Source organism: Lonchura striata, chromosome 23 (genome assembly GCF_046129695.1).
Source record: "Lonchura striata isolate bLonStr1 chromosome 23, bLonStr1.mat, whole genome shotgun sequence".
NCBI lineage: Eukaryota > Metazoa > Chordata > Aves > Passeriformes > Estrildidae > Lonchura > Lonchura striata.
In genome coordinates, this window is record NC_134625.1 from 3219116 (window position 1) to 3233576 (window position 14461).

A 14461-nucleotide genomic window follows, 5' to 3' on the forward strand; every position below is an offset into this window, starting at 1 on the left:
CCTGGCAGGTGGGAGCATCCCTGGGGGATGCAGAATTTCCCTCTTTGCTGCAGGAATAAAAGTGAAGAAGGTCTCCTTCCACTCCATCCCATCCAACACCCCAGTTTTATCCTGTCCCACCCCTCATTCCATTCCCATCCCATCCTGTCCCATCCCACCCCTTATCCCGTCCCATCTCACCTCACCCCATCCCATTCCACCCTATCGTTTATTCCATCCTGTTCCAACCTCAGCATCCCCTTCCGTCCCACACAATCCTATCCCACTCCTCAGTCCCATCCATCCCACCCCGTCTGATGCCGCCCTCTCTAGCACCCCACCTCAAACCCACATCCCACCCCATCGCACCCCATCGCACCCCATCGCTCCATCCCCTCCCGTCCTCTCGGCGCTGCCGCGCCCCCACCCCGCTCCGCCCCGGGAGGCGGCGGCAGCCCCGGGCGGAGCGCGGATCTCTCCCGGCTCCGCTCGGCGCCTCCGCCGGCCCCGCTCGGCCCCGCTCGGCCCCGGCCCCCGCCCCGGAGTGGCTGCGGCGGGGCCAAGCCGCGCCCCGCTCCCGCGCTATAAAAGCGCGGTGCGCCCCGCAAAGCAGGTACCGGCGGGGCCGCTCCGCTGCTCCAGCCTCCGCGGGGCCGGGAGGAGGAGGAGGAGGAGGAGGAGGAGGAGGAAGGAAGGGGGGGGCCGGGTGCTGCTTTCTCCCCCCCGCGCCTCCCCCGAACCCCGATGCGGCCGGCCTGAGCCCGGCGGGACGATGCTGCCGCTGCTGCCGCTGCTGCTGCTGGGCGCCCCGGGGCTGCGCCTGACCTCGGGGGCACCCCCGGACCCCGACTCCGCGCTGGTCACTCCCCTGCGCCTGGACCCCGACATCAACGGGCCCGCTTATTTCAGGGGGGGCCCGGCCGAGCCGCCCCGCGGCGGGCAGGCGCTGGTGATCCAGCTCTCGGCTTTCGGGGAGGATTTCTACCTCCACCTCTCCCCCGACGCCCGGTTCATCGCGCCCGCCTTCGCCGCCCACTACCTGGGGGCGGCCGCGCGGCCGCTGCCCGCTCTCCGCCACTGCTTCTACTCGGGGGATGTCAACGCCGACCGCGAGTCCTTCGCCGCGCTCAGCCTTTGCGGGGGGCTCCGGGGGGCTTTCGGCTACCGGGGAGCCGAGTACCTGATCAGCCCGCTGGCGGGGGCGGCGGCCGGGGGGCTCCATCGCCTGCAGCGCCGCAGCCCCGGCCGCCCCGTCGGGGCCGGAGCATCCCGCTGCGCCGTGGGCTCCGGGCTCACCCCCGGCGTGCTGCAGGCGCTCGACAAGTACCGGGGGCGTGCGGGGGGGAAAGGCGGCCGCGCCAAGCGCTTCGCCTCGGTCCCGCGTTACGTGGAGACCTTGGTGGTGGCCGACGAGTCGATGGTGAAGTTCCACGGGGATGACCTCCAGCACTACCTGCTCACCCTGATGGCCACGGCCGCCCGCCTCTACAAGCACCCCAGCATCCGCAACCCCATCCAGATCTCCGTGGTCAAGTTCCTCCTGATCGGGCAGGATGACAAGGGGCCCAAAGTCACCAGCAACGCCGCCCTCACCCTCCGCAACTTCTGCGCCTGGCAGAAGAAGTGGAACAAGGTCAGCGACAAGCACCCCGAGTACTGGGACACCGCCATCCTCTTCACCAAGCAGGTGGGTGCAGGGGGGCCCGGAGGAGCTGCTCCCCCCTGTCACGGTGCCCTGCACTGGGCTGAGGCGTTCTGCCACCTGTGTGCATGTCGGGGAGGTCGTGCCTGTGGCTGATCCCTCTTTCCCAGGGAACCTCCACTCTCAGATGCTGGGCTGGGGGGACCAGAGGCATGGAGCAAGCCGACTTGGGCCAGCCCTTGCTGTCCCCTGGGCAGGTTTTGGCTAGCAGCCTGGAAAAATCCCTGCCACGGGGTGAATGAGGCCCCACCTTTGGAGGTGTCCAAAGGCAGGTTGCCCCGTGGGCAGAAACCTGCTGCTCTATCCCCTGCCTCCATGCAGGAACTTGGCAGCAAGTGCCCTGTGGCTCTGCTGTGCACCCTGAAATGAGAGGTCTGAGCCCAGAAGAAGAGGAGCATGGTCCCACTTCCCCCTCCCCAGCTGGGAAGAGCTCACAGTGCCACCTGCCAAGATAAAACCTCTCCCTGCTTCCTCTGACTCATGCATGAGGTTCTCCTGAGAACCTGGACCTCTCCTCAGCACTGGCTGCGCTGCATGGACCCGGTTCAGGGCTGGAAGTGAAGCACCAGAGATTCAGCCAGCACTGCAGCCCTCGGGCTGGGGAGAGCAGAGAGCCACTGCCACCACTGCCGTGGGCTGGCCGCGTCCCTGTGGTGGGAGAGAGGTTTGGAGCTGCCTTTGTTGTGGCTTCATGGTGATGTGGCTGTGGGATGAACTCTGAATCCTCCCACCCCCACAAACTGGGTGACACTGAAGCTCCCACAGCCTCTCCCCATTGTTCCTCCCTCCCTGTAGTCCTGTCTCAGTGTGGACATCAGCCCAGTGCCTGCATCCCAAAATCCCTGATGGGATGGGAGCAGGATGAACCCAGCTCGGATGGGACAGACACGTCTTATCCTGCTGCAGCAGGCTTTGGCAGCAAAGGCTCCTTGCATTTTCTCCTTCCACTATCCCTGCCCAGATGTTTTTGGATTAGGGACAGGTGAGGAACTCCCCTCAGCAGCAGGGAGACCATTCCCAAAACATCTTTCCCGGTCAAGCACTTGTGGTGGGTGGGAAGGATACAGCATCCAGCTCAGTTCAGCTGTCCCTAGCCTGGGCTCAGCAAGGCCTGGAGCAGGAATGATGCCGTGCAGGACGTGTAGGATCTTGTCCTGTGTGTCCTCTTGTCCTCCCCACCCCGGGCCAGCTGTAAATCCTATGGGAGCACAGACAGGATGGAAGCCCAGGCTGCTGGAGCAGCTCAAGGAGGAGGACGCTGCTGACACCTCTGCAGGGACGAGGCAGCTCCTCCTCTGGTGGAAGCCCAGTGAGGTCACTGGAGCTGCACGTGGGACAGTCGGTCCCAGCGATTCAAAAGACGTGGATCCCGTCTGGGCTGCATTTTTTACACATTGCTAAACCATCCATTCCTGAAATCCCAAAGCAAGCTCAATGCAAAGGCACACGGTCAGGGAGACATCTGCCTTCCTTGAGTGCATCCATCTGTGGTCCCCTGACATTCTGAAGCTTATCTTCCTGCCAAAAAGCTGTTACATAAGCCCCCGACTTAAATTTCACCTCCAGGCTGGTTGATAGGCAGTTTTCACTGTGATGATGAGTTGCTGACGAATGGGGCTCTCTTTTACTGCTTGGATTTGCTCCCTTCCAACACTGACAATGCTGAATGATGGATTTGCCTTTGGGAAACTCAGTCCTGATCAGCTGGTGGGTGCAGATTCCCTTCCTACCTGAGCCACTGCTTGTTGGAGGGTCCTGCAGAGCATCCAGCCTTCAGCTGCCCTCCTGGAAATATCCCTGCACACCATGGCAAAGGTCTTGTCCATCCTTCCCACCCCCCCTGGACCTTGTGTCACACCGGGAAATGTTTGCTGCGCCTCTTCGTTTTGCTGGAAAACCAAAGGGATGTTGCATGAAGGAACATCTGCTTGCAGCCTAGCACGTGGCTGATGCTGTGGGGGAATTTGGAAGCTGCAGCTCAAGCCTCAGCTTTTTGGAGTTGCTTTGGATGCACACAGGAAGCCTCTGTGGCAGGGAGAGTGCTTATGACTCTGATTAGGTGAATTAATGCACGAGGATCCCCCTGACTGACCTGTGGAACGTCTTGAGAAGTTCACACGGGATGACAAAAAACCTTGGAAGGTCCCATGCAGGAAGGTCAGGCTGGCAGGAGAGTGCTGATGCACTGAGCAGGTTGCTGCAGCCCCTTGGGGGACCAAGCATCCTCCCTGTACCTGTGCCAGCAGGGGGGACACCAGAGACAGAGAGCAGAGACAGAGCCAGCTCCTTGCACGGTGCTTCCCCACCCTAAACCTCTTCCATTTCTTTCTGCTCCCATCCTGAGAAGCCTCAACACTTGGCGAGGCTGAAGGAGGTGTTCAGGTGGGGGATCAGGAGCTCTCATTAAAGCCCAGAGATGCTGCCTGGCACGCCCAGGCTGTCCTGAGGAGGCTGTGGTGAGAAGTGAGGGAAAAGCCCCTGAAGAGCTGCTGCTGGTGTATCCCAGCGAGGTTCAGAGCGAGAAGTGGGTCAGTGTGTCAGTGCAGGTGTTGGGCTGGGAGCCAAAGCTCGCTGTGCTGGCGAGGAAAGAACTCTTCAAAGAGCGCTGAGAACTCTTCAAAGAGCGCTGAGCGGGGAGCTGCGAGCTGCGGGGCTGTGACATTCCTCCCCACGCCCCATCCTCACCCCAAACCCCCAGTGCTGCTCAGGGCGTGGGCAGAGGCTCCTGGGCAAGCTGCAGCCCCGGGCTGGCTCAGCGTGGCGGTGGCGCTGGGTCTCGGTGGCGTTTTGGGCTGGGATTTGCCCTGGGCTTGCCAGCACCGTTAATCAACCTGTGCCCACCAGTGCTGGCACTGCCAATGCAGCGTGGGGTTGCCACCTCCTCTCCCTGCTGACGCTGATGTGTGATGGGTCAGGGCCCCAGCTGGTCAGGAAAATTGCAGAGCAAAGCGCTGAACTCGGTTGTACGATGGGGTTTTCCACCACCAGAGCAGACCCAGACGTTTCTTCACGTCACCTCTCTGGAGATCCCTTTCTTGCCTGTGCCTCCACACTCCGTGGCCCCAGGTCTCCTGTTAAAGCCATCTCAGGCCTGGCTGGGGCTCTCTGAAGTCATCAGGACTGTTATTTACCCACGGCTGAACCTGCCTGCGCGGGAATGCCTTCAGCTTGGAAACCTTGCTGGAAATATTGGCAGAGCAGCTCCTGCAGGATTTTGAGCAACCCAGGCGCTTTGGCTGGGCGAGTGCTGAGCATGAATCACACTTATTTATAGCATGGGAGCGCCCAGCGAGTCCCTCACTTTTCTTTTCATGTGGAAAACAGCTCCGTGCCCGCTGCATGGCCTCCCTGGCAGCTCTGGGGCAGCACCGAGGGAGGGGAGGATGCTCCAGCCCTCCCAAACAAAAACCACACCCCAGCAGGGGAAGGGAGCACCTGGGACAAGGTTACTGCCAGGCCGTGTCTTAAATGGACTTTTTTTAGCACAAGCACCTGGGGAAGGGCAGATCTGCTATGATGAGACCCTTGCCAGCCTCTCTCCTGGCAACACCTTCGTAGGATCTGGCTGTCCTCAGTTTAGGGGTGTCATTCTAAACTGGTTCCTCCTTTGATCACCTGGGCTTGGTTGCTCCTCGAAGGATTGCTGCAGTGTCTAAGAGAGACAGGAGCACTTTCTTTAACCCTGGAAACCTGTGGACATGCTCCAGGGCTTTCTTGTTCCTTGGAAGAGGCTGAAAAATGAGACTGAGAAGTGGCTCAGTCCTGAGTCCAAGGCCAGGTGTGCTCCCATCCACCCACCTGTGTCACCATCCACCCACCTGTGTCACCATCCACCCACCTTAAGACGAAGGGAACCAGACTGGCTCACCCATGATAAAAGCAGCTCCACCCTGGCCAGAGGGGTGGTTTGGGCAGGAAAAGCTGCTGCTGAAGGCAGGGCAGGATGCTACACACATCCCTGGTGCTGGGGTTAAGTGCAAACACATCCTTGCAGCCTGGGCTGGGTCAGGATTGAGGTTTCCTGCCTCTGTATCCCGGTGTAGTTCCCATCCATCCCTTGGGGCTTTCTTCCATCAGTAGCTCCCCGTGGGGGGCCAGGGATGAGGTGGGAAAGGGGAACCGTGAGAGTCCCCAGGACTAACCCCTTCCCTCTGTGACTGGCAGGACCTGTGTGGTGCCACCACCTGTGACACGCTGGGAATGGCAGACGTGGGCACCATGTGTGACCCCAAGCGCAGCTGCTCCGTCATCGAGGACGATGGGCTGCCCTCGGCTTTCACCACCGCCCACGAGCTGGGTAAGGCCCCCAGCTCTCCTCCTCCTCGCAGGAGTAATGCTTTTTCTCTTCAAGCCAGGTCTTACAAGCTCTCGTAGACAAAACATCATACCCTTGACAGCTCAGCTACCTCAGGTGGCATAAAAGAAGCAGGATGGCTTTTGTGACAGTGTTGGAAACAAAAGTTTTAATAAAAAGCAAAATAAAAAAGCTCTTTACAGAGAAAAACTGCGCCAGGGCAAGAGGTTCTTGCTCCTGCTAAAACACCCAACAAAAGTGATTATTTCTTTTGTTCTCTTCTTTTTCTACTGAATTGCTTAGGCGGGACTTTTTGGCTTCTGTCCGATTAGCTCTTCTTAAGTTTGAGGTGACGTCCCCAAGGTCTTATGAGGTGCCTTTTAACCAAATTGAGGAGAGAAACTTCTGGGCTTTTTTCCTTTTTAAGGAGACAAAGGGTAACTTGTTTACTCCGTCAACAGGGGCACATTCCTACACAGGAGCAGTTCCAGGAGCTGCCAGGGTTCAGAACAGCCCTGGTTTCAGCCTCTGGGTATCTGGTGATAGGGAAACTCTGCCTTGGGGACAAGACTCCCCCTGAGCCAGGTGGGAAAGGGAGCAAAAGGTGCTGCTCTCATGGTGGCTGCCACAGCTGGGTTTCCAGGATTCAGGAGTCCTGAAATACCAGGCAGAGGGCACACCTGCCTCTGGGAGGGAGGAGACAGCGGGGCAAGTGCTGAAGTCACCTGTCACCTTCTCTTCACAATTTCCTTTGCTCTTCCTTTTCCTTGAGCTTTCCATGTGTGTGAAGCATCTGGGAGAGGGCTGGAATGCTTGCTGACTCTTCTGGGCTGTCCACAGCTGCAATCCTTGTGGGTCTGCCCCACGCCATGTCTCAGTCTCCCCTGAAAGAAGCTGTTGGGGGGTTCCTGCTCCATGTGCTGTGCTGGGTTATTCATGCTGCCTCCCTTATCCCATCCCCAGGCCATGTCTTCAACATGCCCCATGACAACGTGAAGGCCTGTGAGGAGGTCTTTGGCCGGCTGAAGACCAACCACATGATGTCCCCCACCCTCATCCAGATCGACCGTGCCAACCCCTGGTCAGCCTGCAGTGCTGCCATCATCACCGACTTCCTGGACAGTGGCCACGGTGAGCCCTGCTGTGCCCCTCACCCCCTGCCCGTGTCCTAGGGAACAGGGTCTATCCCTGCAGGTGTTTCCTGGGAAAAGATAGTTGGCTGTAGAGCTCTTCCTCTCCTGGCTCTGTAAACAAATTTAGAAGGAAATGGGAGGTTTCTGTAGCATCCAGACCTCCTGGGTGTCCCCAGCAGTGACATCTGCACGCAGGCTGCTGGCACAGCTCCGAGGCATCACCAGGAGGTAAAATCATCTGCATCTGGGATACAGCCAAAATCGAGGGCATCCCTGGGGTAGCTTTGGCCCGATCTCTCCCTCACCTCTCTGCGGCGGTGCTTTCCCTGCCACTCTGGTCCATACAACCCCCAGGACCTGGTGGAGCCCCTCTCCCCACTCCTGCAGGGGACTGTTTGCTGGACCAGCCCGCCAAACCCATCCCTCTGCCCGAAGACCTGCCGGGGACGAGCTACAGCCTGAACCAGCAGTGCGAGCTGGCCTTCGGCGTGGGCTCCAAGCCCTGCCCCTACATGCAGTACTGTGCCAAGCTGTGGTGCACGGGCAAGGCGCGCGGGCAGATCGTCTGCCAGACCCGCCACTTCCCCTGGGCCGACGGCACCGCCTGCGGCGACGGCCGCTTCTGCCTCAAGGGAGCCTGCGTGGAGAGGCACAACGTCAGCAAGTACAGGGTGAGTGCTGCTGGGAGCCCCAGAGCTCCTCACAAGGTCACTCAGTGAGTACAGGGTGAGTGCCTGTGCTGGGAGACCCCAAAACATCCCACAGGGTCACTCAGTGAGTACAGGATGAGTGCCTGTGCTGGGAGACCCCAAAACATCCCACAGGGTCACTCAGTGATGGGTACCTGTGCTGGGAGACCCCAAAACATCTTGTAGGGTCACTCAGTGAGTACAGGATGAGTGCCTGTGCTGGGAGACCCCAAAACATCCCACAGGATCACTCAGTGATGGGTACCTGTGCTGGGAGACCCCAAAACATCCCACAGGGTCACTCAGTGATGGGTACCTGTGCTGGGAGACCCCAAAACATCTTGTAGGGTCACTCAGTAAGTACAGGGTGAGTGCTGCTGGGAGCCCCAGAGCTCCTCACAAGGTCACTCAGTGAGTACAGGGTGAGTGCCTGTGCTGGGAGACCCCAAAACATCCCACAGGGTCACTCAGTGAGTACAGGGTGAGTGCCTGTGCTGGGAGACCCCAAAACATCCCACAGGGTCACTCAGTGAGTACAGGGTGAGTGCCTGTGCTGGGAGACCCCAAAACACCCCACAGGGTCACTCAGTGAGTACAGGATGGGTACCTGTGCTGGGAGCCCCCAAAAACATGGTTTGTGCCTGTGCTGGGAGACCCCAAAACACCTTGTAGGGTCACTCAGTGAATACAGGCTGAGTGTCTGTGCTGGGAGCCCCAAAACAGCCCACAGGGTCACTCTGAGCAGGTGCTGGTCCCCATCTCCCGATGGTGGAGAGCCAGCATGGGGACACTGATGTAGAAAGAGCAGGAGATCCCTTGGGTATCTTGTATTTCTCAAGGAGTGAGGCTGCTGCTCTGCTCCAGCCAGCCCTGGGCAATTTTCACAGAACTTGCTGTGTTGGAAGGGACCCACAAGGATCATTGAGTCCAGCTAGTGGCCCTGCTCAGGACCATTCCCAAGAGTCACACCACACACCTGAGGGTATTGTCCAAATGCTTCTTGAGCTCTGTCAGGCTTGGGGCTGTGACCACTTTCCTGGGAGCCTGTCCCAGTGCCTCAGCACCATCTGGGGGAAGAACCTTTTAGTGATATCCAACCCAACCCTCCCTGACACAACTTCAGACCCCCGCTTGGGTCCTCTCACTGATCACCAGAGAAGAGATCAGCGTCCACCCCTCGGATTCCCATCACCAGGAAGGTTTGTGGGCGGTTGGAGGTTTCACTTGTGAAGGGATGGCTCCAGGTGTGGAAAGGATGGGCTCCAGGTGTGGAAAGGATGGGCTCCAGGTGTGGAAAGGATGGGTGTGCGGTGCCTCACGCTGTCCCTCCCTGCAGGTGGACGGGGGCTGGGCCAAGTGGGCGCCGTACGGGCCGTGCTCGCGGACCTGCGGCGGTGGGGTGCAGCTGGCCAGGCGGGAATGCTCCGACCCCGTGCCGGCCAACGGGGGCTCCTACTGCGAGGGCATCCGCGTCAAGTACCGCTCCTGCAACCTGGAGCCCTGTGCTGCCGCAGGTAAGGGCTGCAGCTCGGCTCGGCCTGTAACAACCCCACAAAAATAAAGCTGGAGGGGCAGGCTGGCGCCCAACAACACATCCCTGTTATTTCCAGTGCCAGGGAAGAGCTTCCGTGAGGAGCAGTGTGAGGCTTTCAACGGCTACAGTCACAGCACGAACCGCCTGACTGCCTCCGTCTCCTGGGTTCCCAAATACTCCGGTGTCTCGCCCCGGGATAAGTGCAAGCTCATCTGCCGGGCCAATGGCACCGGCTACTTCTATGTGCTGGCGCCCAAGGTTGGTGAGAGACCCCCAGGGTCAGTGCCTGATTGTGGGATGGCTCCAGTGCACCTGGAGATAAATAGATTTTCCTTGTCTGGTGGGTGGATGGTGTTAGATGAGGTGCCACCAGTCTGGTATGAATCAGCTTGATGCTGGAGCTGGTCCCTGGAGGGTCTTCCTCTGGGAGATGTCATTTTTACCTCTTGTAAAGGTGCCTCTGGCATATTCCTGCGGTCCTGGGATAGAGGATGATAGTTTGGGTGCTGGGGAAGCATCAGGAAGGGCAGGAGGGACATCCAGACATGGGACTGAGTGGGATGATGTTAGCAGTGTTCCCTGTGCAGCTTGTTCCCTGCGATGGAAAGGGCAGGAAATTCTGTGGACGGGAGAAAAGGGGTGAAGTCCCACATATCTCTGTCTCAGAGACCCCAAAATCCTGCCTGCAAAGCAGAACATGAGCGAAGACCAACATGGTGCCTGCTGGCATCTCCTGTCCGATGGATTGGGGTGGGATGGACACAGCTGGGATGTCTTGGGAAATGTGAGAGGGAAATGCAGCATCTTGTTTTTCTCACCTGGTTTAGGTTGTGGATGGCACCCCTTGCTCCCCGGACTCCACTTCGGTCTGTGTCCAGGGCAAATGCATCAAGGCGGGCTGTGATGGGAAGCTGGGCTCCAAGAAGAAGTTTGACAAATGCAGTGTCTGCGGAGGAGACAACAAAAGCTGCAAGAAGGTCTCAGGCTTGTTCACCAAGCCCATGTGAGTATTTGGTTACCCTGTGTGCTTCTCCAACTCCAGCTCGGTGTTTTGGTGTGGGGGATGCAGGAAGGTTGTGGAGATGATGATGGGATAAATCCATCCTGAGCCAAATCTGCTGGTGCTCGTGTAGATCACTGCACAGACACCTGGGCTGGCTCTGAAGGAGCAGCAGGACACTTTTAATGTTCTGTTGACTTCTGATGGAGTGCTGTTGAGCCAGAGGGGCTGAAGCATCTTCCTGTAACTGGGTGTCATCAGCCTAGACAAAATTCAACACAGTGAGGAGATTCAAAATTATCTTCACAGGAAGAAGACAAACATAGGGGTGGGAGGACCTCAGGGCTGAAGTAATGCACCATGTCCCCGTGCCTGATGTCCTGCCCTGCTCGCTCTTCTCTTTCAGGCACGGCTACAACTTTGTGGTGGTCATCCCCGCGGGCGCCTCCAACATTGACATCCGGCAGCGGGGCTACAAAGGACTCATCAGCGACGACAACTACCTGGCGCTGAAGAACGCGCAGGGCAAGTACCTGCTGAACGGCCACTTCATCGTCTCGGCCGTCGAGAGGGACCTGATGGTGAAGGGCAGCGTCCTGCGCTACAGCGGCACCGGCACCGCCGTCGAGAGCCTCCAGGCCTTCAAGCCCATCCAGGAACCCCTGACTCTGGAGGTGCTCTCCGTGGGAAAGATGACCCCTCCTCGGGTACGCTACTCCTTCTACCTCCCCAAGGAGAGCAAGGAGGACAAGTCCTCCTACAAGAAGGAGGGCAAGACCCCGCCGGACCTCAACAACAGCGTCCTCAGCCTGTCCAACCGCCTGGATGGCGGGAGGCCGAGCTACAAGCGCCCGTCCTACAAGTGGGCGGTGGGCGGCTGGGAGGCGTGCTCGGTCTCCTGCGGCGATGGCTTGCAGAAGAGGTCGGTGGCTTGCCGCGACTCCTACGGCCAGCCGGCCGCCGAGTGCGACGCGGCGCAGCGCCCCGCCGACGTCCGGCTGTGTGGGGAGCCCTGCCCGGCCTGGGAAGCTGGACCGTGGTCCTCTTGCTCCAAGAGTTGTGGTCGGGGGTTCAAGAGACGGGCGTTGAAGTGCTTGGTGCCGACGGGGCGCCTGCTGCCCCGGGAGAGTTGCAATTTTCGGAGGAAGCCGCAGGAGCTGGATTTCTGCACCTTGAGGCCGTGCTGAGCAGGTCAAGGGGTGCCTGCAAGGAAGGGCATGGTGTTCTTATGGCTGGGCGCAGCCAAGCAGCAGCCAGAGGTTGGGAGTGGGGGAGATGTCCATAGCACATAGCAAAAGGGGGAAAAATAAGAAAAAAATGGGAAAAAAAATGGACCTGGGTGTGGGGACAGCCCCATTCACCTGGGAGAGAGGGCTTTTACCAACCAGGTCACTTAGAGACAGAGCAGGAATGAACATCTACCTCGAAGCCACTGAATGACATGGAAACCACCGGTGGAGGCTGGGAACTGGGGGGACAGATGGAAGCGAGGAGGATCATCCCCGCCTGTGGTGGATCTGTGGTACAGGCAGGGAGATGCCCCTAAATTGCACAGATGAAGCCTCCCCCCACCTTCCAGGACCAACCCTACCTCCCTTCTCCCTGGACTCCCCCAACACTCATGCTGAATGGGACCAAAAGGATTTACCAATGCAACGACTACCGGTGCGATGAGGCGCTGGGACTGATGCCTCCAGGATTTGCTGGTGGGGACTTTTTTGTCCCAGTAGCATCCCTGGGCCAGGCTAGAAGGTGGTGGCTTTATTTTCATTCTCTCCTCGTGTTTATGACCTGACCAGTGTAAATTTTATGGTGCTTAACTCTGTATTTTTTTAACCTCCTTTCTCCCCTCCTGGTGGATGTAAACCTTGCGTAGCAGGGCTGGTGTTATTCCCAGGGGATCTCACCAGCCTGAGGTATTCTATGGTGCTTTGGGATGGGGCTGTGTGAACATCCAGATGCTCCTTTACACCCTGGTCCACCTGAAGCTTTTCAGGGCTAAAAGGGACCACAATGGAGGTTTGAGCTGTCATTCCAAAAAAAGCAACAAGGAACTGTGTTGTAGTTCCACAGGGTCAGACACAGCCCCCCGGTCACCGAGACTTCGCTTCGCTCTGGAAATGGTGCTCAATGCTCAATGGGACCGGTGTGTCATGCCCAGACATCCCATAGCCTCATGCCTTTAACCAGGCTGGGGTATTTTTCCTCTGTGTAAAGCCTCTCTGAGATATCCTCAGCTCTATCAGAGCTGGGGTCACTTCCCTGGTATCCCTTTTGAGCTGAGGGAGAGGGAGATTAATTTGGGTCTTTGGCTTTCCTGAGGAAAAAGGGGCTCAGTGGGGTTCAGGCATGCAGGGAAAGAGGGACTGTCGAACTTCTTGCTGCTGCAAAGCATCTACAACCAGTTTCCCCCTGCAGTTATTTTGGGGTTGTTCTGTACCTCTGGGGTTATTCTGCACCTCTGACGGTTTAGTAGCATCGTGCCTGTTGTGGTCAGAGGCTGTTTTACCTCTCCCATACCCCATTCATCATTGAGGTCTCTTGCTCAGATTAAATCATCAGGCACCACTGAATTTTTTGCTCTGTCACTGATGCAGGTGCCTCTTAATCAACGAGCTGTGACTGTGAGCAAGCCAAAGCTTCTGGGTCAAGCTGTGCACTTACTGGGATCAGCAGGAAGGTATTTTAGGGATGAGACACGCATTTTGGGTAGGCAGAGGATGCCATTCAGCAAATAAAGGCTTGGAGCCTGCCATGTTTGTTGGAGGTACAACAAGAAACTCCGTTGCCCCTTGGGTGGCTCCAGAAGGTCTCCAGCTGTGAGCAAAGTGAGAATGACAAGAAATGGGACAGGTGGCATTAGAGTTTCCTTCTTAGGTCTTTCCAGCAGCTCACAAACTCCTTGTGACAATGCTTGTGGGCTCATCCTCCCTAGGGATCCTCCTAGAAGATCAATCTCTTTCAACACAATCATGTTTTAGGTCTCCACGCTGCTCCACAGAGCCAGGAGCAGATGTTGTGGTTGCTCTGCACAGCAGGGAACGGGAGTTAATGTTCTTAGGAAATCCCTTCCAGGTCTCCATCCCCATGAACATACCACCCATTTTCTGAGGGTTTTCCTGCATATCTGAGCCTGCTGCGCTTCCCTCTGGGGACAGAGCTCTGAGGAGCTGCCCTTTAGTGTCCTGCCATCCCACAGCTGGTTCCTAAGCCACCGAGAAATTGTCAGCCTCGCTCCTGAGGAGGGGAGGGATTCCTCGTGTGTGGTTCTTCTGCTGGGGGTGCAGCAGAAGGACGGAGATGCCGATGGTACTGGCTGCTTTGTGTATACCATGTATACTGAACATCGATCTCTGCTGTTTGTGCGTCAGTAGCAAACCTGAAATAAATCTGTATTTAAAGTGACACCCTGGGGACACGGTTTTGTTGGTGGCTGCAGGGTATTCTTTGTGTTATTGTCATCCTGAGCCCTTTATAGTGTCAGCTCATTAACTAAAGAACAAAACTGATGCCTTTCGGGCTTACCTAAAAACAGAGGCCAGATGAAATTAAGAGAATAAAAAATGGTTTGATTTATTGAAGGGTCTTCAAGTGCATTTAGGGCAGATAAAGCCCCTCCAGGGCCTACACCCAAGAAAGGACAATGGGTCACAGGTTTTCACACTTTTATAAGTTTGGTCCATTTGCATATTGGGGGTGAATCTGCCAATTACAGCTTCAGCTAATGAAGTCATTTAGCCCAAGTTTGCTCCCCCAACTCCCTTTTGTTTCCATCTCTCAGGGCTGAGGCAGTGAGGTGTCCTTGACTGCCAGGCCTGGAGAGGAATTGTTGTGTCTGCTTCAAATGGGGAAGCAGCAGCTCACACTGTACATGGAATTTATAGTTATTCACTAAGGAACTGCAGGTTACAAATATAAAATCTGAAATCCTAAGGCATCAAATGCAATAACTTTATATGCCCAACAGGTTTATTCTGAGTTGGTTCTGCTACAGGATTGGTTTCTGGTAAAAAAGAAGCCCAACCTGCAGGAGCCCTGTGGTGAATCAGTCCCGGTGAGCCTCAAGGGAACCAGGGATGCTCACTGAAGGAGGCTGGTTTGCCTTAGGCTCGAATCAGGATGTTCTTTTG

General features: G+C 57.3%; 1 protein-coding gene across 1 annotated transcript; it reads left to right on the forward strand.

The window, feature by feature from the left end:
• Positions 1-751: 751 nt before the first annotated feature.
• Positions 752-13736, forward strand: ADAMTS15 (ADAM metallopeptidase with thrombospondin type 1 motif 15). The gene is made up of 8 exons (XM_021525839.3): positions 752-1666; positions 5846-5978; positions 6939-7106; positions 7496-7779; positions 9134-9311; positions 9408-9589; positions 10159-10334; positions 10738-13736. Exons 1-8 carry the CDS (start codon positions 752-754, stop codon positions 11516-11518), a joined length of 2817 nt encoding a protein of 938 aa, XP_021381514.1. The 3' UTR covers positions 11519-13736.
• The last annotated feature ends 725 nt before the right edge of the window (positions 13737-14461 follow it).

Bases quoted from the DNA above. Each gene is read 5' to 3' on its own strand.
- ADAMTS15 (XM_021525839.3), top strand. From the start codon at position 752: ATGCTGCCGCTGCTGCCGCTGCTGCTGCTGGGCGCCCCGGGGCTGCGC. The intron at 5,979-6,938 runs GTAAGGCCCCCA...TCCCATCCCCAG, and splicing joins CACCACCGCCCACGAGCTGG to GCCATGTCTTCAACATGCCC. The intron at 7,780-9,133 runs GTGAGTGCTGCT...CCCTCCCTGCAG, and splicing joins ACAACGTCAGCAAGTACAGG to GTGGACGGGGGCTGGGCCAA.